Raw genomic sequence first — 24,096 nt, forward strand, 5'->3', positions numbered from 1 at the left:
ACAGCACAAGGGATGGACCCGTGGCCTCAGCTCTGGACGGCGCCTCCTCCAGTTAAGCCCTTGGAGTTTACCTGGGGACCTCGGCCCCATCCTGACAGGCAGCCAACGGAATGCAGGTTCCTTTGACCCCCAGGAGTCGCCTCTGAGGCAGGCAGAAGGGATCCCCATCCGCCACAGAGGCCCAAGGTGTGGCAGTGACGTCCCCTCCTTGAGCTTCCCTCACCGCTGGCCCTGGGACCTGCCATCTGCCCCGAGTGCCCCTGACATCAGTCGGGAGCCCTGTTCAGTGTTGTGGGAGGGCGGTGGGGACTGGGCTCCAGGGAAGACCCTGCGCCACCTCCCCCATAGCCCCGTGGCAGAGCCTTGCCCAGTACAGGCTCCAGCGAGACGCAGACCCAGGCAGCACAAGGCCCATCCCCCACCCAAAGCCCTCCACCCTGCGGGCTCTACTCCAAAGCTAGAGTTGGACTGTTAATAACAGCATGGGGGTTTGCTCCTCAATGGAAACGCATTTCTAGAGATTTTGTCAGGAGTTCTTTTAAAAGTTGTTGAGTAACCCCATTATCCTACAAAGAATTTCTGAAAGATCTCAAGCTAATAACTAGGAAATGCCCTCAGCGATGGCCACCAACCAGAAGTACGACCCAGGCAAAGAAGGGGCAGTGTGGGGGCGGGGCTCGGGGAGGCTGGGAGAGCTGTGTGACCTCAGCACTCGGGGGTCTTGGCTTGAAAGCAGAAAGATAGATGGCGTTTATTTTCACAATATTTTATTTAACCTAATGTATCAAAATTATTACTTAAACATGCATCATTACCAAAGAATTATTCACGAAGTATTTTACATCTTTGTTCTTACTGAGTCCTCAAAATGCAGCGTGTGTGTTACACTTACCGCACATCTCAGTTCGGACTAGTGGGTCATCTTCTTGCATTCAGTTCTCACACCAAACGCACGTCCTTCCGCACAGGCTCCCTCTCCAACACCCACTGGCGGCCCGGTAGTTCCCTCCGGTTCTGACGCTCACTCCCCAGAGTTGGTGCAGACCCTGCAGGCTGGAGACCTCAGGGCCCGGCTCCTCTCCCTAGAAGGTGAAAGTTCCCGCCCTCGTTCACAGGTTTGCTCTTCCCAGGGACCATCCCCCATCCTGAAGATCTGCAGGGGCCCCACCCCACCACTCAGTCCACTAAACCCAGGTGAAGAGCAGACCCTCCCACAGGGAAACTTTAAGGGTTTTAGGGACCCGACGCCAGGCACCCAGGGCAGAGACCCATTTCTGTTTGTTATTACACCTTAGTTCCACTTTTTTATATACTTGAAAAAAGAATTTTATTTAATAAGAGGACATCTTTAAGGTGAATCTTCTGATGTATACATTCAATTGGGAAGGTGCCATTGCAACCAGCCTCTAGAATACTTTGTATGAAGAACTTCTAAGAAGTTAATAACTTTTTTTCTTGTTGGTAAGTTGTTTTGTTTTATTTTTTAGTTTTCTTTATTGTTGTTCAAGTACAGCTTTCTGCCTTTTCCCCCCTCCCCTCCCCACCACCCTAGTCCTCCCTGCCTCCCTCCCCCATGTCCACCACCCTTGTTATTGTCCATGTGTCCTTTATACTTGTTCCTGCAAACCCTTCACCCTTTCCCCCCATTATCCCCTCCCCTCTCCCCTCTGGTCACTGTCAGCCTGTTCTCAATTTCAGTGTCTTTGCCTGTACTTCGCTTGCTTGTTCGTTTTGTTGATCAGGTTCCTGTTAATGGTGAGACCATAGAAATACGGAAGCTTCACGAATTTGCATGTCACCCTCGCACAGGGGCCGTGCTAGGCTTCTCCGTACCGTTCCCGTTCCCGTGTGTGCTGCCTGAGCCAGCACCGTATTTCCAGTTCTGCCAGATGAAGCCACGCAGGTTTGGAGCGGGTCACCTGCTCACAGGAGAGCCTGCAGTGGGAGGAGAGCCCCGGGTGCCGGCTCCGTTCTACTTCGCTGCATGGCCTTGAACCGGTCCCTTTGCTGGGCTTTGACCTATAAAATGAAAGACCCAAGTGATCTGTAATCGTGTGATTGCAGCCGGTTACCTTTGCAAACGCTCAGGTTCCAAACTGAGATTTAAAGGATTTGCTGGAGAAGACCAAATCCTCTAAATCCGTGTTTTCTGAGATTATAATGTACGTATGAAGCTTCTGATTTGGCCGGGTCAGGGTGGGGCCAGACACTCAATGTTTCTAACAAGCTCCCAGGTGATGCCGTGGCTGGTGGTCCCAGGACCACACTGGAAGTAACATGTTAGGAAGCAGGGCAGGGACGGGGGCAGATGGGAAGGAGTCAACACGGATGCCATCCCTGTGAAAGAAAAAGGGAGGGGAGGAAGCTGGGCAGAGAGACCGACACCGCAGTGCAGTTCTAAGGAAGGTCAGCCAGCGGGGGTGGCGGGGGGAGACCCTCAAGCCATCAGGAACCCCGACAAGCCCCCGCAACTCCCCAGAACAGGCCTGCCTGGCATCCGCAGCCACACAGCCATCAGCGTGTAGCGGCCCTCGGAAAGCGTGGTGTTGGTGCGAGCTAAGGAACAGATCCGTGAGCACGGCCCGGCACAACCCCCGCAGCGGGAGTCGGGAGACCAGAGGGAAGCCTTTGCCTGGCGGTCCCCACCCACCCCTGTGCCACTCAGATCTTCTCGCCCACCGGGTTCAGAGAGCAGCTTCCCGTTTCCCCTGGGCTGGTCCTAAGGGACACAGAGAAGGAGGGAGGTCACAGGCCTAACTACAGCCTCTGGCAGTGCATCCTCTCCCTCCTCCCTCCATTCCAAATTCTCTCACCCCCAACAACCCGGGCAGATAAGGCACTGCCTTGTCGTGTGCCCCGGCCTGCATTCCACTGCGGGGTAGTGGGGCCTAAATGCCTGGCAGTCAAACCCCTCTTAGGTCAGGATTCATGCCCGTGACTTCCTGATTACAGGGGGGACTGCCTGGACGTGCCCAGTGGGTCACTGGGTCCCACACATTCCTGCCTGCCCCTGGTATGTGCACTCAGGGTCTGACTGCCCCTCCTGGCCCCGGACACAGGAATCCAAAGTGCTCGGGTGGCAGCCATAAACTAGGGCGCAGGACCCCTGCCGTGCCCAGGTCGGATGCTGCGCTGGGTGGAATTCCATGCTTTTGCATCAGGTAAAGTCCCTGGATGTGCTGCTGACTGAGGCGCTGTGGTCGGGAAAGGCAAACTCAGGCCCAGAATAGGTCCCTGTCCCTATGAAGATGAACAGCTGGCACTTCCAGGGTGGAAGGAGCTGATGTAGTTGATGTGCCCCAGGAGGTGAGTTGGTGGCCTCGAGGACCAGTTCCACATCAGGGGCCTGGCTATGGTGTCTTGCTGACAGGCTAGTTGGACATTGGAGGCAGCAGGACCTTGAGTGGCCTTGGTACATGGCAGAGCCTGGGCTGTTGGGCCCACATTAGTACTCGTGTGGCTTCTGCCTTTGTCACTCCGGCCATTCCGCCCAAATGCCCGTGTGCTGGTTCCAGCACGGCTGGGCCAAGGCCTGCCTGGTGTGACCATCCAAGCCATTTTGTACTTGCCTGTTCGCCACCTCTTCTGTGCTGGGCGCATTCTAAGGGGCATTAACATGCGGTCCTAAAATCTTCACACTTCATGTTTTCCCCCATATGTCAATCTGGGTGCCTCTCCCCACACCTCCTTGCCCCCAGTCTTCCAGTCTTTTCCTTCCAGGCCTCTGACCAAATGGCCAGGCCATTGGCCTCTGCCCAAGAGTGTGAATACTTCTCACCATCTTGGGCCACTTTCTTGAGCACAACACAGAAGGCCAAGCACTCTGCTCACAGCCCGCATGTTGGGAATGCTCCCCCGCCCTTACACCTCCGTCCTGCGGCCGCTGTGTGCAGGTCAGCCCGCCGATGAACCGAGCTCTGGCTTTTTCCTCTCCCTTTAGCTGGTTGTGCAGGGCCCTGTGTGTGGCCAAAGGTATGAGCCAGAGGACAGACTCTGGCTACGTCCCCCTGCAGTCTACGTGTGCCCATCAGGCCCACTCGAGCTCAGTCCCAAGGGCAGCATTCCCATCCTCAGAGGGACCGCTGCCGGCCCGCCTGGCTCCCCAACGCGATGCACCCAACAGACCCAGCTCTCCACGAGGTCCCGCCTGGTGGGCCATGCTCACCTGTCCCGTCTCCACCAGAGCTGAGTGACAGGCCAGAGGTTGTTTCTCAAAAGGTGTGTCATCAGTCCGCTGTTGCAGATGGCGGGCTTGCTTTGTGATTGTCCCACTGGGACTTGCCATAAGCTCCGTGCTACACCTTTCCCTGTCCCCGGAACCCACACTTCTGGCACCCGAGAGTCTGCCAGGCCGTGGGAGCCAAACACGGGGCTGCCTGCCCTGCCACCCGGACCTTGCAGAGCCCTCCCCTGCTGGGGCGCCCACCACCGCCGACAGCCTCCGTGTCACCCAGAGTGACGTGGTGTCTCTGAACCCAGAGAGGCGGCCAGGCACTCTGTTTTCTTCACTGTGCTGAGAGAGAGAAGAGGCAGCAATTTCTGTTACTTGAGAGGGGCTCTCCCCACATACCCCTAACCACTGGACCCCTAAAAACTTCACGGGAATCAGCAGGCCGTCCAACCTTCATCTCCGGAGCACAGGTCACTCGGTCGCGCATATGTCCGTCATAGAGGCGCCTCTTGCTCATCCTGCGGAATCAGCATGGTCATTAACGCGACCGCCCCGCGTGGTGTTCTGTGGGACATCCGGAGAGTCCTCACATCTTGGGTTAACACGAGGGCAGAGTGCAAGAAAGTTGCCAAAGCTCTGTCACGGCAAAACTGTAAGTGAATATCGTCTCTCCCTCGTGGGTGTGAACTGTTTCTGACCTTTATTCTAAGTGGAATGGAAAAGAACACGTCTGCCAAATGACTGTGAATGGCCTCATACCAAAGGCCTTCCTAACCTGCTCCAGGGTCTGGCTCCGCCTCCGTGAGCAGGCCTGCGCCCAGGCCGCCCAGGGGCTCCTCCAGGGCTGCTCGGTCTGGGCAGGGTCAGAGGGCCACACGGCGAGTCAGTGGCCAGTGCCACCACCCCTTCACCCTTCACGTTGTGAATGCCAGCGGGATTAACCTCTGCTGCATCCCCTGGGAGGAGACGGTACTTTTAATTACTATCTTGGACAGGGCAGGAGAGTAGGGAGAAAGCAGTTCCAGAAGTTTCCTCTTAGTCATCTTGGCTCCTACCTAGTAGGCCAAGGACCCAGTGTGGGAGTCACTGCAAATGTCAACACACATGAGTTCTGCCTGAGTAAACGCCAAGGAACAGGGGACTGCCGGTGGGCTCCCGGACGCGGAGAGCCATGACAAGCAGGTGGCTATCAGGGGCCCCTCTACCAAGGGCCCGTGGTGATGCTTGAGTCCCCAGATGCTAAGGTCAACTCAGACTTTGTGTCTGCTGGTCCTCTAGTGCCTTACTATTCTCCTTTCTCTAGTGAACAACTACCCAAACAAATGGCCATGGCCTTGGGGAGAAAATACTGAAGGAATCATTACGAAACACACTAGAGACCTGGCCACCTCCCCCGTGGGCCCCAGATCTGACACTGGCTCAGGTCTGGGGGGTGAGCAGGGACCATGAGTTTATGGTGCCCCTGCCTCTTGCTCCCCCACTTCCCTGCCTGCTTTTTGGCTGTAGGTGTGAAGCAGAGCTGTGCTGTCCACCCGTCTGTCCTTCCCCGAGGGACTCCCTAGGATGGCCACCATCTCCACAGCCTCCTGTGGGCCAGCGCCCCCTGCTGGCCCTGCCGTCACAGTGGCCTTATGTAATTCATCCAACCAGTGCTCCACTTCCTCCACTTTTTAAATGCCTCCCCTGCCATCTCCCAGGAGAACTCAGGTATTAACATCTGGCTGAGTGTCAGCTACTCCTTTCCAGAATACTAAGAGCCCCCACAACAGAGCCTGGGCATCCCCTGCTGTTCTGGCTAGGGTATGAAATCTCTCTCAGTGGGTTGGGCACCGTCCTGCAAAGCAAAGTGTGGCTGGTTCGGTTCCTGGTCAGGGCACATGCTTGGGTTGGGGGTCTGGTCCCCCTTCCAGGCACGTACAAGAGACAACCGGTGGATGTTTCTCACCACCAATGTTTCTCTCCCTCTCTTTCTCCCTTGCTTCTCTCTCTAAAAATAAATAAATAAAATCTTTACTTTTATTTACTTTTTTAAAGATTTTATTTATTTATCTTTAGAGGGGAAGGGAAGGAGAGAGGGAGAGAAATATCAATGTATGGTTGCCTCTCCTGTGTCCCCTGCTGGGAACTGGCCTGCAACCCAGGCATGTGCCCTGACTGGGAATCGAACCACAATCGTGTGGTTCGCAGGCCTGCGCTCAGTCCACTGAGCTACACCAGCCAGGGCAAAATCTTTTTTTTTTTAAATCATGTGTCTCAAGAAAGTGCCCTTTAGTCAATGGATTCTTGTTTGTCCAGTCTTACATTCCAGTCCCTTGATCAAGCACTGCCAAAAACCCGGTCCCTGGTGTCCCCTGGCTGCCAGTGCCCTCGACAGTGACTGTTCTCTCACAGCATGGTCTCTTACTTTCCTTTCCAGGCCCAGAGTGACCACAGCCAGGATATTCTTGAACACGTCCCTCAGCATTGTCCTTGGCAGTCAGGGGAAGAAGTAGGGGCCACTCCTGTGGGAGCGCCTGTCGCCCTGTGGGGCGAGGCCTCTGTGCACCTCAGGACAGCGGAGGCGTAGCTCCTACAAAGAAGGGGGGCCATCTCTGCAAGCTCAGGGGGTGCAGGAGGCTGCAGCCTCACATCCGCAGGGGCATCCCCCCACATGTCTCGATCTCACGTGCCAGGGTTCCAGGTTTTCACTACCGGGGTCTGACCTTTGACCTCTGCACTGCTGGCTGAGTGTCTGGGCTTATCAGGAGCCCTGCAACTGCATCAGTCCATCTGGAGCCTGCCACTCAGCACTATCTGCTCCCCCTGCAAGAGATAAGGGCCCTTTGTAAGCTACCACAGGGGCTGGCTGCCTCTCACACTCACCCACGGACTGCTTGCTGGTGGCCTCGGTCCCTGCCATCCCTCTGCAGGACATCAGTATAAGTGGGCAATAACCGGCCGGTTTTTTGAAAGCATGTTCCCCCATCTATGCCAAATGCCAAATGATCACCCCTGCCACGGCACTGCTCCCCTCTAGCAACGTCACCAGGTCCTCACCAGCGAAGAAATCAGCATTTGAGCTGGTCCCTTGCTTCAGGGACTATCCGAGGCCCCCGCTCAGCCAACATGTCATCTTTCCACTCCCTCCCCTCTGAGTGAGACAGTCCCAAATCGCAGACAGTCCTGAGTGAGACAGTTTCCTCACCACTCACGTTAGTTCTGGTCCTTGAAGAAGTAGACACCAAGGCAAGATTCCGTGTACATGAGATTTGGAGGAAAACACCTGTGAGGAAAGACGGGCAGGCAGCTGGGCAGGAGCTGGGAGGGACTTCAGACCAGGATGTAGGTTTGACCCCTGTGGTTCAGCCCTAAGCAAGCGTCGAGGCTGGTGGGGCGTCCGTGCCAAAAACAAACGCAGTGCAGACAGCAATGAGTATCACTGCAGCGTGGGCCAGCCTGTAATCTGAGAGGTGTGTTTCCATGGCCCACACCTGCGTTCCAAGGGTCTCTGTCTTTGGGAGCTCCAGACCCAGAGGAACCAAGGTGCCAGCAGGCTCTGTCTGAGGTAAGTGGACCTGCAGCTACTGGCTCCGTCACTCACTAGCTTCCTGGCCCTGGGTGGCTCCTCACTGCTCTGAGCCTCGTTTTCCTCTACCGTGAAATGAGACTGAACACTGATGGCGGCCGTGGGAGAACCCGGCACAGAATGGACTCTCTGTAAAGTGTTACTTGAATCAGATTCATCCAACAAGCAGGTGATGAACGCCCCGCGCAGGCTGGGCACTCAGGAGTCCCTGGATGAGTGAGACTCAGCTGAGGCCCAGGGAGCCCACGGCTGAGAGAAGAGACACAGCGTCTGGGGGCGGGGCATGAAGACGGCCCCCAAAGATGTTCTCGTCCTAATCCCCAGAGCTTGCTGACCAAGGAGAAGTCAGGTCGCAGATGGGACCCAGGCTGCCTGTCAGCTGATCTCCAGAGTTGTCCGGGATGAGTGCCATCACAAGGGTCCTTAGAAGCAGAAGAGGGAGGAAGAAGCGAGTGTCAGAGTGACATGATATGAGAAAGGCTGGACTAGCCATCGCTGGCTGGGAAGACGGACGGGGCCCCCCCGCGCCAAGGAGTGGGGGCAGCCTCCAGACGCTGGAAGAGGAGAGAAAACATTCTCCTCTGGACCCTCCAGAAATGAACACAGGCAGCCCAGTGAGATGCTTGTTGAACCTCTGGCCTCCAGAACTATAAAGCAATAAATCTGTGTCGTTTTAAGTCACTAAATTTGTAGTGACCTGTATAGCAGCAACAGGGAACTGGTGCAGCCTCGTACAGATGGACTGCAGAGACGCAACAACAGGGGTGTGCGGCACGGGCCTCGGGGCGGGGGCTGGTCCGGGCAGGGGGAGGCAGGGAGCAGAGGGGCGGTAGAGAGTGGGGCCCAGGCCGAGCAGGGCCCGGGGGAGACCCTCACACATGTGTCCACACAGTCCTGACACACAGACGGCAGACGAGGGCATGCCCGGTCACTCACGCACACCTGGTCACTCACACACACCTATACATACCCTCTTGACACAGGCGCTCAGACAGGCAGACCCGGTGGGACATAGCCCACCGTTGTCTGCATTCCTCCCCATCTCTGGAGACCTCTCTCAACATCGATGTTCCCAGAGGGCAGCCGAGGCCAGCAAGCGAGCCCCAGGGCCGGAGACAGCCGGAGGGCCGGTGGTCTTTGTAGACGAGCGAGCTGCCAGAGGGAGCCTGGACCCAGCGGGTGCTCCCTGCACGCCTCCAGCTGTGGGGTGGAGCAGGCTGGGCGTGGGCAGGCTGCCTTTCCGGGCCGTCATCTTTCACTTCTCTACTTGCCATTTACTCGCTCGTTGCCTACCGACGCCTACCCTGGCTGCTTTGTACAACACGCGTTATCCATACCTGCAAGGTATGAAATCCAGTGCGTTGGGAGCTGTGACAGGGTGGGGACTGCTGGGGGCTATAGAAAGAGTGGGGGTGCGAGGCCAGCCCTGGGGGTGAGAGAGGGCTTCCCTGAGGAAATGACGCCTCTGCTGAGTCTTTGCAATGAGACAGAGCTGGTGGGCAAAGGTGAAGCAATAGAGGGCAAGAAAGGACATTAATTTTATTAAACCTATGTCACATCAATAAATTTAATTTTTACAAAGAGAAAGGAAGTGACCCCAGGTTGTGGTGTGTGGTTAGGAAGCTCTCCCCGGTGAAGACAGCACAGGGCACTGGGAAGAAAGAAGGGCCCCGTGACTGTTGGGACCAGACTTGGCCTGGCCCTGGGGACGGCAGCGGCAGAAGCTTTGGAGACACACCTAGGGCAGCATCCGCAGGGTTGGGGTCTCCCTGGAGCAGGCAGAGGGTGGGGAGGGGGGAGGGCAGCCAGGTGGGAGCGTGGGGCCCCTGCAAAGAGCCTCAGCCTCAGAGTCTGCCTGGAGTGGGGGGAGGAGGGCCAGGCCAGGAGCAGAGGCCCTGCTGCCTCCGTGAGGGCATGGGGAGAGGGTGTGGGCCTCACTCCCTGGCCCTGGGTGGCTTGGGTCCCACACCATCAGGCAGGAGCGCCCCCACCAGAGCCACAGACCCACTGTACAACTCGATGGAGAGAAAGGAATTGAGTAGGCCCTCTGTCCTGTGCAGCGAGGAGTCCACCATCAGAGACGGAAGAAGGCCTGTGGGGGTCCCAGAACAGCGTCTGGTGGAGCCAGACTGAAGCCCAGGCTTGTGTGACTGAATCCTGGGCTCAACGTCGCCAATCGTGGTGCCAAAGGTGGGAGAGTACAGCGGACCCCTGGCCCCCAACTCCCACCCAGACTGGCCAGGTCACTGGGAGGGCCATTCAAGGCCAGGGGCCTACCCCCACGGCCTCACCCTCCTGGGGACTGGACCAGGACACAGAGTTCTCTGTGGGTGGGACGAGCCACCAGGGCCATCCATGGAGGGGACAGAGGTATCCACAGCTGGGTCAGCACTCTCGTGGCCTCTCCGCATGCCCTGCCCCACCCCCCAGCCCAGCTGAGAAGCGTGTCTCCTGGGCTAGAAGTGAGGATTCCTGCCTCCCAGCCCAGCCCCGGTTCATCCCCACTGTCACAGCTCAGCAACACGGGGCATCCCAGGAAAGGCAGGCCTGGCCGGAAGAGAGAGTTCAGGACTGGGAGCCGGGACACTCCATGGTCCTGGTGAGGTCTGGTCCCGTCTGAGCCTCTGCCTCCTGGTTGGAAACGTGAGGCTGGGCTCGCGTCAGCCACCACGGTGGCTCTGAGCCCACACCAGCATCAGGGTTGGAGCACAGATGCCCGGGTGCTGCAGAGAGGCCCCAACTCTGGCCTCAGCAGCGCCACCTTCTCACTCCCGCAGGTCCCCCGGGGTCCCGCGGAGCCCCGGCCAGAGGAATGCGAGCCATTCCCGGCATCTCCTCCCCTGTGGCTGGCCTGAGAGGGGCTGGGGCCTCTGGGCCCCTCTGACAGGAAATTAGCGGGGCCTGGCCTTCCCCATTACCAGCTGCTCTGCTGACCCTGACCCTGTGTTTTCCGAAACCTGATACCACACATTGCAGAGCCTCCTCTCCATTCCAGAGGAGGCCTGGCTGAGCTCTGTGTCTATCGGGCTTCCAGCCTACATGCGGCTTGGCCTTCCTGCCCTGGAATCAGGGCGCCTGGCCTCCAGCCCCTGCTGTGACCCACCACAGGCCCCCAGCAGGCCTTCCAGGAGAGCAGTCTCCCCGTCTCTGAGCCAAGAGGCAGAACCCAGGTGCACGGAGGCTGCGGAAGGAAAAGGGGCTGGAGGCTAGCCAGGGAGGGTGTGGAGAGTCCTTAGCAAGCCACTGCGGTCCTGGGAAGAGCGATGGCGGTTTGGACGAGGGAGGGGCAGTGGGGACGTGAGAAAGCTACTGAGGAAACACAGTGGAGAGGAACTGGAGGTAGTCTGGCCATGAGGCTGAGGGGCAGAGGCATCAAAGGCCCCTGGGCGTTGCAGTCGCCCGGGGGAGGGCTAGCAGCGTGTCTGGCTGAGACCGTGGGCACCGAGGGCTGACCAGGGCCTCGGCGGGAGGGAAAAGGATCGTAAGTTCGGCCTTGGACGCCTGGAGGTTGAAGCGCCTTTCAGGTGTCCCAGAGAACAACTGGGCATTCAGAATCAGCAGGAGAGGCATGTTTGGGGACAGAAAAATAGAGATAGCCATCCAAGCTGAGGTGGGGAGGAAATTGCCAAGGGCGAGGGTAAGGTGTGGAGAGCCGACAGGCTGTGTCTGCAGCCCACTGCTGCCCACGGCCAGTGAGCGGGGACTGGCCGGAGAAACTGGAGGCGCAGCGGGAGCTGCGGAAAGAACCAGCAGGATGCTGGGCCACGCACGACACGCAGAAGGGCGTTTCAAGGGGCCAGGAGCAGTTGGGAGTGCAGGGAGCTCCCGGAAAACTCAGAGGAGGAAGAGGGAGAGGTTACTTGGGCCTTGGTGACTGCAGGGGACACGTTTTTGGTGGAGTGAGGGGTGTAGAGACCCGGTGGCAGTGGGGCGGCAGGTGCTGAGAGGCAAGGGAACAGGGCGTGTCCGGCAACTCCGGGGCTGGGGCAGCAGCCGAATGGGGCGAGGCATCAAAGACAAGATTCTTGTTTGGTCGCTTTTAGGCAAATGAGACTGGAGCACGTTTATGTGTTGCTGAGGTGGAGTCTCAGGACAGCACCTGGGAAAGCAGGGGTGACAAGCAGAAAAATGGGTTCCAGCCAGCAGGGGGCTTGCCCAGCGCCCTCCCCAAGGCAGGGCTGAGCTGGAGACAGCGTCTGACCGTGACCTCCTGGCCCAGTGGCATCTCCACGGCCCAGCTGCTGCACTGCTCCTAGAAGGCAGCCTGAGTCACCCCACCTGCCCTGTCCTGAGAGGAGACACTGCTGTTGGAGGCTGACGTTAGGGAAGCAGGTCCCAGAGCAGCTTCTGAGGTGCAGTCGGTTCGAGGGGGCTCAGAGGACACCTCTGACCCCATGCACTCGGCTGGCTGGGGCGCTGCCCATGATGGCTCTGCATGCCCCTCGGCCAACGTGCAGCCCCTTCGACGGCCAAGTACATGCAGCCTATGGGCCCTACTTAACCCTCGTTGTGAACAGCAGGGATTGGAGACAGCCGCACAGGCAGGGGTGGGCGTGACTGGGGTATTTGTGCGTCTCTGGGAGAAGAGCCATGGGCCCCTGGGCTTCTCGCGGCTTAAGGCCTGTTGCCAGTGACAGGAAGCCTATGACCTGCTGATGACACCCAATCCCTTCAGTCTGGCCTGGCGCTACCACCTGGTGCTGCCGGCGCAGGACAATCCCAAGCAGACCAGAGGGCGCTGGTCTCAGAGGGTAGCCCCAGGACGAGGGGCCTCACCTGAAAACTCCCGAGAAATGCAAGGCCTCAGGGCCCACCCATCACTGAGTCAGAAACTCTGGGGCGGGTCCAGCACGCTGCGTTGAACAAACTCCAAGCTGATCCTGGACGCCTCTGCCATAAATGTATACGCGCTTGTGTGCGATATAAACCCACACACACATGAAACTCATAACTTGAGTAGCAGAGGACCCTGCCCCAAAGCGGCCGTCTGTATCGGGGGGACAGATGTAGCCAGTGGGGCACAGCCTCTTTCTGATTTTGTTGGGGAGTCAGGTGACCTCGAGCTCCAGATTCCATCCTGAACGATGGGAAGCTCCTGTTCCTCTGGGTTTTCCGCAAGCTCTTCCCTCAAGCCTGCTGGTTGCCTCGGAAGAGCTGGGACCTGGATAGACTGTGGCACTCAGGCCACGTGGGCTCCGCTGGGCATGCCCCCGCCCCTCGTTTGTTAACCCAGGTGAATGCAAAGCCACCTCTGCAGAGGATGGGACGGGGGGCCACTCGCCCCACGTGTCCCCTGTCCATGCCTCACCCTCCTGGAGCATCGGCTGCCTTGGCCTCGCACTTTCTTCACGTAGGCATCTCCTGGTTTTCCCCGACCTTCCCAGACCAGCTGTCCTGTTGTGGTGATTCCTCCAAAACTCTAACAAGGAGCTGAGCCTCCCTGTCCAAGAGCTGCTCCTCCAACCAATTCTCCATTTCCTTCTCCTCAGTTGAGCCCGGGGTCTTCGAGGCTTTAAATGCCACCTAGGAGGCGAGAAGCCCCACACTGGGACGCAGCTTACGCCTCTGTCCTTGACCCCAGACTCATCGACCCAGCTGCCTCTTCTCACGGCCACCTGAGCCTCCGTGGGCATCACAACCGACGGGACGGAAGCGAAACTCCTCTCCCTGCACCGCCCCCCACCCCGCCCCCGCCACCACGGTAGAAAACGTGCTTCTCTTCTTCAGAAACGGACTCCATCGTCCCTGCTGCCCTGGCCGGAAGCCTTAGAGTCGTCCTCGACAGAATGTTGCCTGCTCTCACACCCAGAGCCCACCCACCAGCAAATTCTGGTAAGTCCACCTTCAAAATGCAGCCTGAGCTGGACCACTTGCCACCACCTTGGCCACCGCCACGGGCTGTCTCCCCGCTGGGTCCCGGCAGGAGCCTCCTCGCTGCTCTCCCTGCTCCGACCCGGGCTCTCTTGTCTGTTCTCAGCACGGCCGCCACAGGGGCAGTTGTGAAACCTGGCACCTCCCCGTGCAGCTCCCTCCAGTGCTGCCTGCCCTTCGGGGAGCAGACGTTAAGCCCCACCGCCCCCCCCCACCCCGTGTCAGCCAGAACCGCCCCCCAGCTCCCTCCAGGGCTCACCCCTCGCCTTCTTCAGATCTCTGAGAATATTATCTGAGCAGAGACGCCCTCCCTGGGCTCCCGGAACCTAGTAGCGCCCCGCGCCCCCAGCCCTCAGTATCGTTTCCACGCATGCGCCACCCTGCACATACAACTACTTATACGGTGCACACATGGGGAACCGTCTCTCCCCTGCAGAAAGTGTGCTTCGCGGAGGTAGTGACTTTGTTTTGTCCGCAGTCCACTTTCCAGCACATAGAAGCATTGTCAAGGCGCAGGCGGGCACGTAAATCCACACTTGACAACAGTCTGGGGACAGGGAGCCAGAGTGACCGAGAGAGTGGCTGCTGGGCCGAGAGGCGAAAGGTCAGCCAGCGGAGAGAGGAAGGAGAACACCCCGAAGGCAGTGACCGGGCTCAGGGACGAGAGTGGCCGGCTGCAGCCCCCACCAAGTCTGTGGGGAGGCACGCTGTGTCCCCACAATCGTCCCCAGCCTCTTTCCTGGTGACATTCAGGATTTTGTTCCTCAAAGCTGGAATAGCCTTGACTCGCAACTGCCCACCCACCCACATCACCACCCTGCACTCCGCCTCCCAACCACTCAGACACCTCACTGTCTGTCTACAAAGCAAACAGTCCACGGGGTTCTTCAACCCTTAAGCACCCATCAGCCTGGAGTCCACCCATCCACCCCTCAGCACATAACCACACAACTGTCCCCCCAACAGCAGCCTTTCAGAACACACCTGGTGGGGCGGGTAATGAGGGGCCTGAGCAGCAGGTCAAGCAATCCAACTCTATTACTGAACCTCGGGGAGCTATGGAAGGGCTTTGAGCAGAAATGTCCATAATCATGCCTGTATTGTAGTAAAATAACACAGGCAGCTATGAGTAAGATGGATGGGGAGGGGAATATAAAAGCAAGAGACCAGCTGGGCCAACATTGCAATACTCCGGATGATGAATTAGGGCAGAGGCATGGCAGCCAGCGAAAGGAAGTTTCTAGGAGCCTGCAAGGGAGCGGCCCAGAGCAGAGCCCTGCCCAGGTGGGCCCAGGCACTGTGCTTGCCCCAGCTGTCCACAGGACCCCCCCTCCTGTACATTCAACCCATGACGTCCGGGACAAGGAGTTCCCAGGAGTTCCCAGGAGGCCCAGCCCAGAACCAGTTCTTTCTGGAGGCATCTGCAGAGTCCCCAGTCCGACAGCTCAAGTCCCTGAGCAAGTGCCATTTCCAGAGCGAACAGTCGCCCACCAGCTCCAGTCTCGCAGCCCAGCCCTGGCTGGGGAACACTGCGGCCTCTCCTCTGTTAATTTCCTCCAGCTCCTCAGAGGCTGGGCCTCCGGCCCAGTGAAGTCAGGGCCTGGGAAGCAGCCCTGGCTCCCCGCCCGCCCACGGAGGCTATATTTGGAGCACAACAACTCCCTAAAGACACAGACTCAGGACCCGCCCTGCAGCGCTACCCCGACCATTTCACCTAGTATCCAAGCAGTGTGGGTGTTGTTCATATTTTCACTTGTTTGTTCACATATTTATTCATTCCACAAATACTTATGGATCTCCTAGTGTGATGCACCAGGCACAGCGGGACGTACAGTGAGCATGTCTGTCAATGTACAGATATAAGAGTCTGTGTCTAAATACAAACGGCAGCACAAACCCTCGGTGCCCTCCCCCAGGGCTGGATGGTGCTGGTGACTCAGAATCAGGTTGTGAGTGTGTGTGTGCGTGCAGACACGTGCTCTCTGGGGAAGCAGCTATGACTCAGCTGCACACAGCATCTGTATGTACCTGTGTGGATGTTTCTGGGTGCACAAGCACAAGTAGAAGGTGGGGAATTGGGCTGTGACTGACTCAATGGCATACAGTGACTGGGCACCCACAGGCCAGCTGTGACTTTATGGCCTCACTCACTTGCCAAGCCAAACAGCCAGTGTTGGGTGCAAACATCGTATCCCAGTGCTGGGGGAGGAAAGCCCTGAGCCAAGCGCCTCTGGTAAGCAGGAGAGGCTTAGCAGCCTGGGCCCAGCTGCATTTGTCCCTGGGGGCCCCTGTCTGCCCCTCCACTGCAGGGATGGGACCCCACTTCTCAACCCTGCTGACCTGGCCTCCAGGAGGCATCAGCTTGCCCACCAGTCCCAGGCCACACACGTCAGGAACCAGGCCCAGAGGTACTGAGCTGCCCGCACAACCTCTCCCACACCAAAAAGCCCTTCTGTTTCTGCCGTGGCTGCCTCTGTGTCCAACGTCCCCACCCGGCTGTGGCCTTAGCAAGCACAGTCCCAGGACCGTTTCTGACCTCCAGGCTCCAGACCCACTGCCTGGGCCCCTCCTCGTCCCCCCGCCTTCTCCCCCTGGGTTCCTTGCCCTATCTCTCCCTGGCAGTCTGTCTCCTTATCTGTCCCGGGTCTATCTTCGTCCCTTCTCCAGGCAGGCTGTCTGCAGTGGAGGCTTCCCAAGAGTGGAGGTGTTGACAAGGGGTGGGTGTGGGGAGGACACTCTATGTCCCTTCTTGAGCCTTATCAGGAAAACTGAAGTAACCACTCAGGCCTCAGGCTGGAATTTCGCCCTGGATGACCTTGCTCTGTTTGCTGGGGCCTCCACAGGGACAGCCAGGGTCAAACCAGTCAGGAAACAGGCCCCTGCTTGTTGGTTGGCCTGCTCCTCCTCACCACTCTCAACCCGGCCTCCAGCCAGAGACCCACAAGAGACTCTGGGGGAAGGGACCGTCCCTTTCCTAGGCACTTGCAGAAACAGGGCCAGGCTGGGGGAGTCAGGCAGGGGGGAAAGCAGGGATGAATCATGACCAACAGAGCTCAGGGTGCCAACAGGCCCTCCTTAGGCCCCTGAGAGGAAACCCTCACAGGCTGAAGAACAGGGCCCCCGCCCGGTCTTCTCCCCTCAGGTGCTCCCAGGCAGGCCTGCGCTTGCTGCCCGCTGCCCGAGGTGCATGCCAGGAATGGCTGGGAGAGGCCCTGGACAGGACACACGGGTTTTGTCCCAGATCAGCCATTGCCCGTGTGCCCATGGGCAGATGCCTCGCTCTCTGAGTCTGACTTTTCTCATCTGCAGCACAGAGCCCACTTTCTCTGTTGTTGGAGATAAAATGAGATTGGCGGGGCTGGCTCCCCAGCTCAGCGCCTGCAGGGGCCCTAAGCCCTTGGCAGGCACAGCTGCAACCAACCGGCTTGTTGCGGGCAAGCCCAGGCTTCGGGTCACAAAACCCTCTGGAGTTGTCCGACTGAAAGCCGTTTCTTATCACTGTGTCTCTTCCCTGACACTTCTCACTTTTAACATGTGAAAGAACAAACAGCGTTTTCTCAACAGGCTGTTGCTTATTTCTTCTTCACTGTGCCGCTCTCACCCTCCTCCCTTCAGAGTCACAGCTTTGAAGTATCAGGATGCCTGTGTGTGTGTGTGTGTGTGTGTGTGTACATATGCACAACTTTCTTTACTGAAGGACTGGGTGAGTGTTTAAGAGAATTGACCACTTAAGACTTTTAGGACTCGGTACCATACAGAGTAGTTTGGAAACCACTAAATGACATGGTGGATACATGTCATTATACATTTGTCCCAATCTATAGAATGCACAACAGCAAGAGTGCAGTTGAACGTAAACTATGGGTTTTGGGTAATAATGCTGCGCCGGTGTAGATTCATCAATGACAACAAATGTACAACTCAGATTGGGGGAGGTGGGCGGTGGGGGAGGCTATGCATGCCGGGGGACAGAGGGTAGATGGGAATTCTCTGTACTTTCTGCTCAATTTTGCTGCCCCCTCCAGGGCCCAAGAGCGGCCACCTCCTCCCTGGGGAACCAGGGGACCCATCTGGCCGGAGCAGGACAGCAGGACAGCAGAGCAGCCATCAGGACAGCAGAGCAGCCATCAGGGCGGCGCGAGGCGGTGCGCCAGTCCGTTGGGGACCCGCGGCGCACGGCTGCCCCCTGGCGGCCCCCGCCGGCCTCGCCCCGCGCCTGTGGCGGGTGCCGGGGCGCACACACCGTCTTTTTCCCCCAAAGGCATGACCATTCCACCCGCCCGGGCCTGGGCCGTCTGAGGACCAGCCAAGGAGGCGCTGCGGGGTGGGATTGTGTCCGATGAAGGAGGGGCTTGCTGCTCATTTAAACAATCGGAAATGTGGGCTTGAGCTCTGCGTGCAATCCTGGTAGGTTGACTACGGAGGGTGGGGTCATTCTCTTTGCATACCTGTTTTTTCTCCATTTTTCAAGTTGGATATGCCTTACTCTGTGCTAAGAAAAAACTGCAAACTTCATTTTTAAAGAATTACTTGGGGCCCTGGCTGATGTAGCTGAGTAGGTTGAGTGCCAGCCTGCGTGCAAACCAAGGTCGCTGGTTGATTACCAGTCAGGGCACATGCCTGGGTTGCAGGCCAGGTCCCCAGTAGGGGGCGCGTGAGAGGCAACCACACATCAGTCTTTCCCTTTCTCCCTCCCTGCCCCTCTCTCTAAAAATGAACTGAATTTTTTTTTTTTTTTTTTTTAGAGAATCACACGGGGGTCTAATTGGTCTGTCAAGGAAATTCTGCCAGCTTTGGGCCTAGTTTCTGGTATCTCTGCATGAAGACTGCGGGAGAAATGAGCTCTTGGACTTAAGTGTTTGGGGTCGATGAGCCATCCTTCACATACGCTTCTTTCTTTAAGAAGGAAGGAAGGAAAAATTGTTCCCAACCTCAGCATAGAGTGGGGTAAATGCTCCAACCGGACCAGAAACTCATTTCCCTGTTGTCTCCAAGGACACACGAGGAATATATCAAGAACCATTTGAAGACAGGGACTTATTTCAGAAAGAGGCCATCAAAAGCCGGCCATTACTAAGCACCTACTAGGTGTCACGTGCTGGCAATACAGCCCCAAGGCCAACGTCTGTCCCTAAGGGGCTCTGGGCTTGCCTGGGAGAAGATCCTCAGCGCTTCGGGCCGCTGGAGCCTCCCCTGCGGCTGCTGACACCGAGTCCGAGAGAACACCAAGAACGGGGGCCCTGGGGGCCGAAGAGTGAGCCGCTGTGTCCCCAAGGCCGAAAACTGTGGCTTCCACTGAGGAAGCCACAGGATCCCTGAGGGGAAAGCAAAGGCTGGGGTCCTGCAGGCTGTGTTGGGAGGCAGGCAGCAGTCAGAGGCCCTCTGACTTCACCATCCACTTCACCACGTGGTTGGGCCCACAAAGAGCTGGCGTGACTGGGGAAGTGTGAGGGTTTCTGGGCGGAGCCCCCACCCTAGGATCCCATTTGTTCATTCAGCCATTCGCACGCATGTCAAATGTCTGCCTTTGCAGGACACCTGGGAAGTGACGCCTGCCGGTGGAAGGGCAAGGAGAGCACCCTGGTGTTTCCCAAACTCTCCCGTAACCCACCTCAGTCACTTGTGGGATTTTCTCAGAAGTTGTCAGTCCACCCGAAAAGTCCCCACGTAAGCCCTGGCCCAGCCGCAATGGAAAGCCCCTTTGTCTTGTGACTTTCTAAAGCAAATGCACCAAGATGAAACACTGGGGGTGAAGCGTGTCTCTGCAACACGGAGAAAACTCCATGGGCACCGTGTGCCTCCAGGTGTGACACTCTGAGAGGGGACGTTACCTGGGCAGTCTTCCCTCAGAGAACGCAGACCCGGTCTGGCTCACTCAGGCGGCGCATTAAGGCAGAACCCCGTTCTGCGTCACTCTGAAATCAGCCCGCTTTCCAGCTCTGTGCTTTGAAGGCCGAGCTCTGCCCACTAATACTCTAAGGAAGCCATTCACTCTGTCCCTGTGAGCATCTTCCCGCTAACCGTGCCTTGAGGAGTACAGGGCCTGGGGACTCGGGGATGAAACCTTCACCCAGACGCCTTTCTTGAATAGCTTGCATGCCTTGCAAATTTCCTGCAGATGGGAATAGAGAGCCCAGTGGGCAGCACTGGGCAGAGATGCTGCGTGAGAGAAGGGGGCTGGGCCTGGCCTTCCGAAGCAGTGCTGGCACCCCCAAACCAGTGGGTGGGCAGACAGTGTGTCTTCTCTGGGGAGCTGGCCCGGGACAGTCCTGGCTGACCCCTCAGGAGGGGCAGACACCATGAGAACAGAGGAGGGGCCCAGAGAGACCTGCTCTCAGAGACCCAGTGTGGGCTGCTGGTCAAAGCAGAAAGTACTGGCTATGGAAAGAGGCAGGTTGAATAGGACAGGAAATGGGGGTTTCAGAGGCAGGGCTGCTGGGCTGGGAACTGAATGGAAGGGGGTTTGCTAAACAAACCTTCCCTCTCTCCACTCAAGTCCTGGGCCTTCAGCGGGGCCTGTGGCCTACTATTAAGGAGGTGGACATAGCCAGGGAGGAAGTTCTTCATTCCTGTGGGCACCCAACCCTAAGAAGCACTGTGCTGGGTCTATGCGGTGGGGGCAGAAAAGGAATCTGAAGCCAGCCTGGCTGGAACTTACTGTCCACTGCAATTTACCCATGACCCAGGGCCAAAGACTCAACCCTTAGAAAGGTCAACAGAAGCTGAGCATGGGACTAGAGCACAGACACGAGGATAGCTGGGTGATGGAATAGAAACACCAAGATAAAAATGTTTGGCATCCTAACGTATTTAAAGGATCCAAAGGAGGCAGGTGGGGTGATGAACTGAACTTCACCCTAGAAAACACCAGGAGTTCCACTGTGGATCTGATTTGTCCCATCCGGGTCCTTCTCTGCCAGCTGAGAGGCTGGGACCCATTGACCCCTAGAGACTAGCCAGTCGTGGCATTCTCAGAGGCACTACTGTTATAAACAGTAAACTGCACAAATCCTAAGTGTGAAGTCGATACATTTTACTTGTATAACCACTACCCATTTCCAGCTTCCCAGAAGGTTCACTTGTGCCCTTTTCCAGTTAACATCCCCCCTACTCCCCCCAGCACACCCCTGGGTAACCACAATTCTGACCGCAAAATGCACAGATCAGCTGTGCCAGTTCTGGAAGTTAATACGAATGAAATCATTCAGTATGTTCCCTGTTTGGTGTCTTTGCTCAACATAATGCCTGTGAGATTCATCCACATTGCCTCATCTCTCAGGGATGTGTTACTTCAGGTGAAGTGCAGCAGCCTGACTATACCACAACTCACTGATCTGTTCTCTACTGGTGGGCCCTTGCGAGACTTCTGGTCTGGGACCATCCTAAGCAAAGTGGCTGTGACCCTCCTTGCAGAGTCTTTGGTGGACATGTGACTTTCACCAGGGAGTGGGGCCGCTGGCCCAGAGGTAGCCGTTGTCATTGACTTTAGTAGGTCCGACCAGAAAGCTTCCCAGAGTTGAGGGGGTAACTTTCACAGGTCTTGAAATGAGTATATAAAGGAAGTAGAGGGGGAGAGGAAAGAAACATATTCCTTTAACTATTATTCTCAAGAGTGATTTTTTCATCAAGTTTTGAGCACCTGCTATGAACTGGTAGCCTCATCCCCCAGCCCCTTCTTCCATGGGGTCTGGCCTTAATGAACCTAATCCTCACTCCCCAAGGGCCGCTGTGCCTTCGAGACATGAGGGGCACCGGCACCCTACAAGGCCCATCACCAGCCACTGAATGGCTCTGATGGACCCTCCCTGCATTTAGCCACTCATGGAAAGAAATTAGGGTCACGGCAGCTTTCACATTTCGTACCTCAGCAAGTGCATCTCAGACCTTCAGACAGATCCAAAGGAATCCCCTTCCATCTGAGTTGCAAAGGCATTTGCAGTTTCTGAAGCACAACCCCCGACACCAGTGCAGAAGCTCCTGCCCACCACTCTCTGCCGCCTCACAGGGCAGGCGGACTCCCTCCCTTCCAGGTGTGCCCCATTCACACCAAAGAGGTCAACCCCTGGGATGCATTGCAGGGATGTCCAACCTGCGGCCCACAGGCTGCATGCAGCTTGGGATAGCTATGAATGTGGTCCAACACAAAATCATATATTTATCTAAAACATGAAATTTTTTTGTGATGATGTGTAGCAATGTATTTCACGTGTGGCCCCAAGACAACTCTTCTTCCAGTGTGGCCCAGATGCCAAAAGGTGGGACAACCCTGCAAGAGAAAGCCTTTCCCCAGAGCACATTGTGTCCTGGACAACAGATTCAGCCTTTCTGTGGAGCAGGCTTCCCTAGCCTTAGTGCTGTGGGCGTCTGAAACCGATGCCTCTTTGCAACCAGGGGCTGTCCTGTGACTTGTGGGGCACTGGGTAGCATCGCTGGCCTTGACCCACCAGATGCCAGTAACACCCCCAGGGTGACAACCAAAAATGTCTCCAGACATTGCCAAACGACCCCTTGGGGGCAAAATCGTGCCTGGGTGAGAACCACTGCAATAGAGAAACAAGTCTGAAAAAACACCACCCTGTGTGTTCTCTCCCTTGAGAAGGGAAAGCTCCGCGTTGAGACACGGTCATGCTAGATCGAGCAGCCTCCTTGGTCCACAATGGGCGTTTTAATCTTGGTGACCATGTAAAACAAAACAAAAAACCACACTGTGTACTCTGGTAAAACTGAAAGAAAAACTGAAAGGCGCACAATGAACTCTGGAACGCAGAGGTAAGAGGGTTTGGGGGTAACGGTAACAAAGGGGAGAAATAAATCATCCCACGAGTTTCCCATCTGTGAGCTGACACAGGGACCATGGTTCCCCACATCAGTGACTCAAATGCCAAACACGAGGCCTTCGCCAAGTGCATGTGGGCACAGCCGTGGGGTCCAAACACCAGACCCAGTGTTTCCAGGAAGTATCCCCAAACCAAGCCCAGCTCACTATATAAAAACATGCACACACACACAACTTTACCCTGCAATTTTATTAAACCAGACCATTTTAAACGTATGTTGTTCTGGCTTTTTTTTCCCAATTTTCTTACTGAGTGCATTAAAAAAAATACAAAACACTTTTAATATATCTTAGAAAATTAGCAAAAAAATTATGAAAGTTCGGCATATTATACTGTATAATATTTAGGTAAGAATGTTTGAAAATTATAAATATTTTGTTCCCTCTCAATACAGCAAATGACAAAAATACATTTAAAATTCTTTTTCATATATAATTCATATAAATGATCATATTCCAGTTTATTAAGTAAAAGGCCTGATTATGACAAGCGCACACACACACTCCTGAAATACTCTGTACAGTAACTAAGAAGTAAAACCACGGGGTCTGCCAGCACTTCAGCAACTGAGCCATTTTAAACCTTAGGAGGAATTTGGTCAGTATCAGACTATTGTTCCAAACGGGATTTATTTAGTTCATTTATGCGCTTTGATTAATAAATACAGCATGTCCATGGATGACGTGGTTTTGTTGTAATGTTGATGAGATGCCGCGGAAATTCAGCTGTTTTATGAACCCGCCTCTATGGCAGGATTGGCTCGGCTCTCCGTGGCACCGTGAGCCCGGAGAACCTGCCCATGCTGCTCAGCGAGGACTTGCTGCACCTGTCTCGGCCGGAAGCGCTGTTCACAAGGGCTCCTGCCTCCCCCACCGCGCAGCTGAAGCCGGAAGCGAATCAGTGACACCGCGGGCCAGGGAGAAACCGCTCCCGCACGACCGCATCCGCGGGCCGCGGCCACCGAGCAGAGGCAGGGCCCGGTGCGGCGAGTGGCTTCTGTCGAGGAGCAGCAGTGGTCACCTGGCGGCACGCAGACTGGCCGGCGCAGTTCAGAAGGAGGCACCCGGAGGAGGAGCCGAGCTGCAGAAGGAACGCCTGACCCCAGGGCCAGAGGCTCTGACACTCCTGCGCCCCAGGGCGCCACCCTGCTCCTCCCCGAACACCGCCCCGACGCCGTCAGCCGCCACCGGCACCACAGGCTGAGAGGCGCAAAGGCGCTTCCAGAAGCTGAAGTCCTCACAGAAAGGGTCTATTAAGAGCATGACATCGTTGACCTTTTTTCCTTTTCAGGTAAGCCCTGATTCGCAGGAGATAAACAGGGCTTCCGCAGCACATGGACCCCACAGGAGGCTGAAGGAAGAAGAGCCAGAAGCAGCAAAGCCAGGTCCTTTCGTCTCTCGCACCAAGCGTTCCGGCCACGCTCGGAACCTGCGTGGCGGCCGCCGCGGTCACTCCGTGCCCTTCTTTCCTTTCCAGCTTTTCTCTCGCTCCTCCAGCTCCGCCTTCGTGAAAGCTGCGGGCCCCCAGTGGGTGATCAGGTGAGGGTTTTTGGAACCTGCAAGACAAACATGCTCTAACTACAGGAAGTACTATGTTCTTCAATTATCATTTTCCCACAGACAAAACAGGATTTTTCGACTTAATTTCTCTCT

At 56.6% G+C, this 24,096-nt stretch overlaps 1 protein-coding gene and 1 non-coding gene across 3 annotated transcripts in view; both read right to left on the reverse strand.

Annotated features, from left to right (window-relative positions):
- Positions 1–1,764: 1,764 nt before the first annotated feature.
- On the reverse strand, positions 1,765–1,867 carry LOC118989828 (U6 spliceosomal RNA). Its single transcript, XR_005067098.1, has one exon. It is a non-coding gene; the product is annotated as a U6 spliceosomal RNA (small nuclear RNA).
- Positions 1,868–22,618: 20,751 nt separating this feature from the next.
- SWAP70 (switching B cell complex subunit SWAP70) overlaps positions 22,619–24,096 on the reverse strand; it is a 74,191-nt gene continuing 72,713 nt past the window's right edge. For both annotated transcript variants that reach the window (XM_037050088.1, XM_037050087.1), the window contains exon 12: positions 22,619–23,999. In XM_037050088.1, coding sequence (XP_036905983.1) covers positions 23,893–23,999 — 107 coding nt within the window. In that variant the 3' untranslated portion in view covers positions 22,619–23,892. The remainder of the gene's footprint in view (positions 24,000–24,096) is intronic.

Source organism: Sturnira hondurensis, unplaced genomic scaffold (assembly GCF_014824575.4).
Source record: "Sturnira hondurensis isolate 20B ecotype Veracruz unplaced genomic scaffold, ASM1482457v3 Scaffold0006505, whole genome shotgun sequence".
NCBI classification, from domain to species: domain Eukaryota; kingdom Metazoa; phylum Chordata; class Mammalia; order Chiroptera; family Phyllostomidae; genus Sturnira; species Sturnira hondurensis.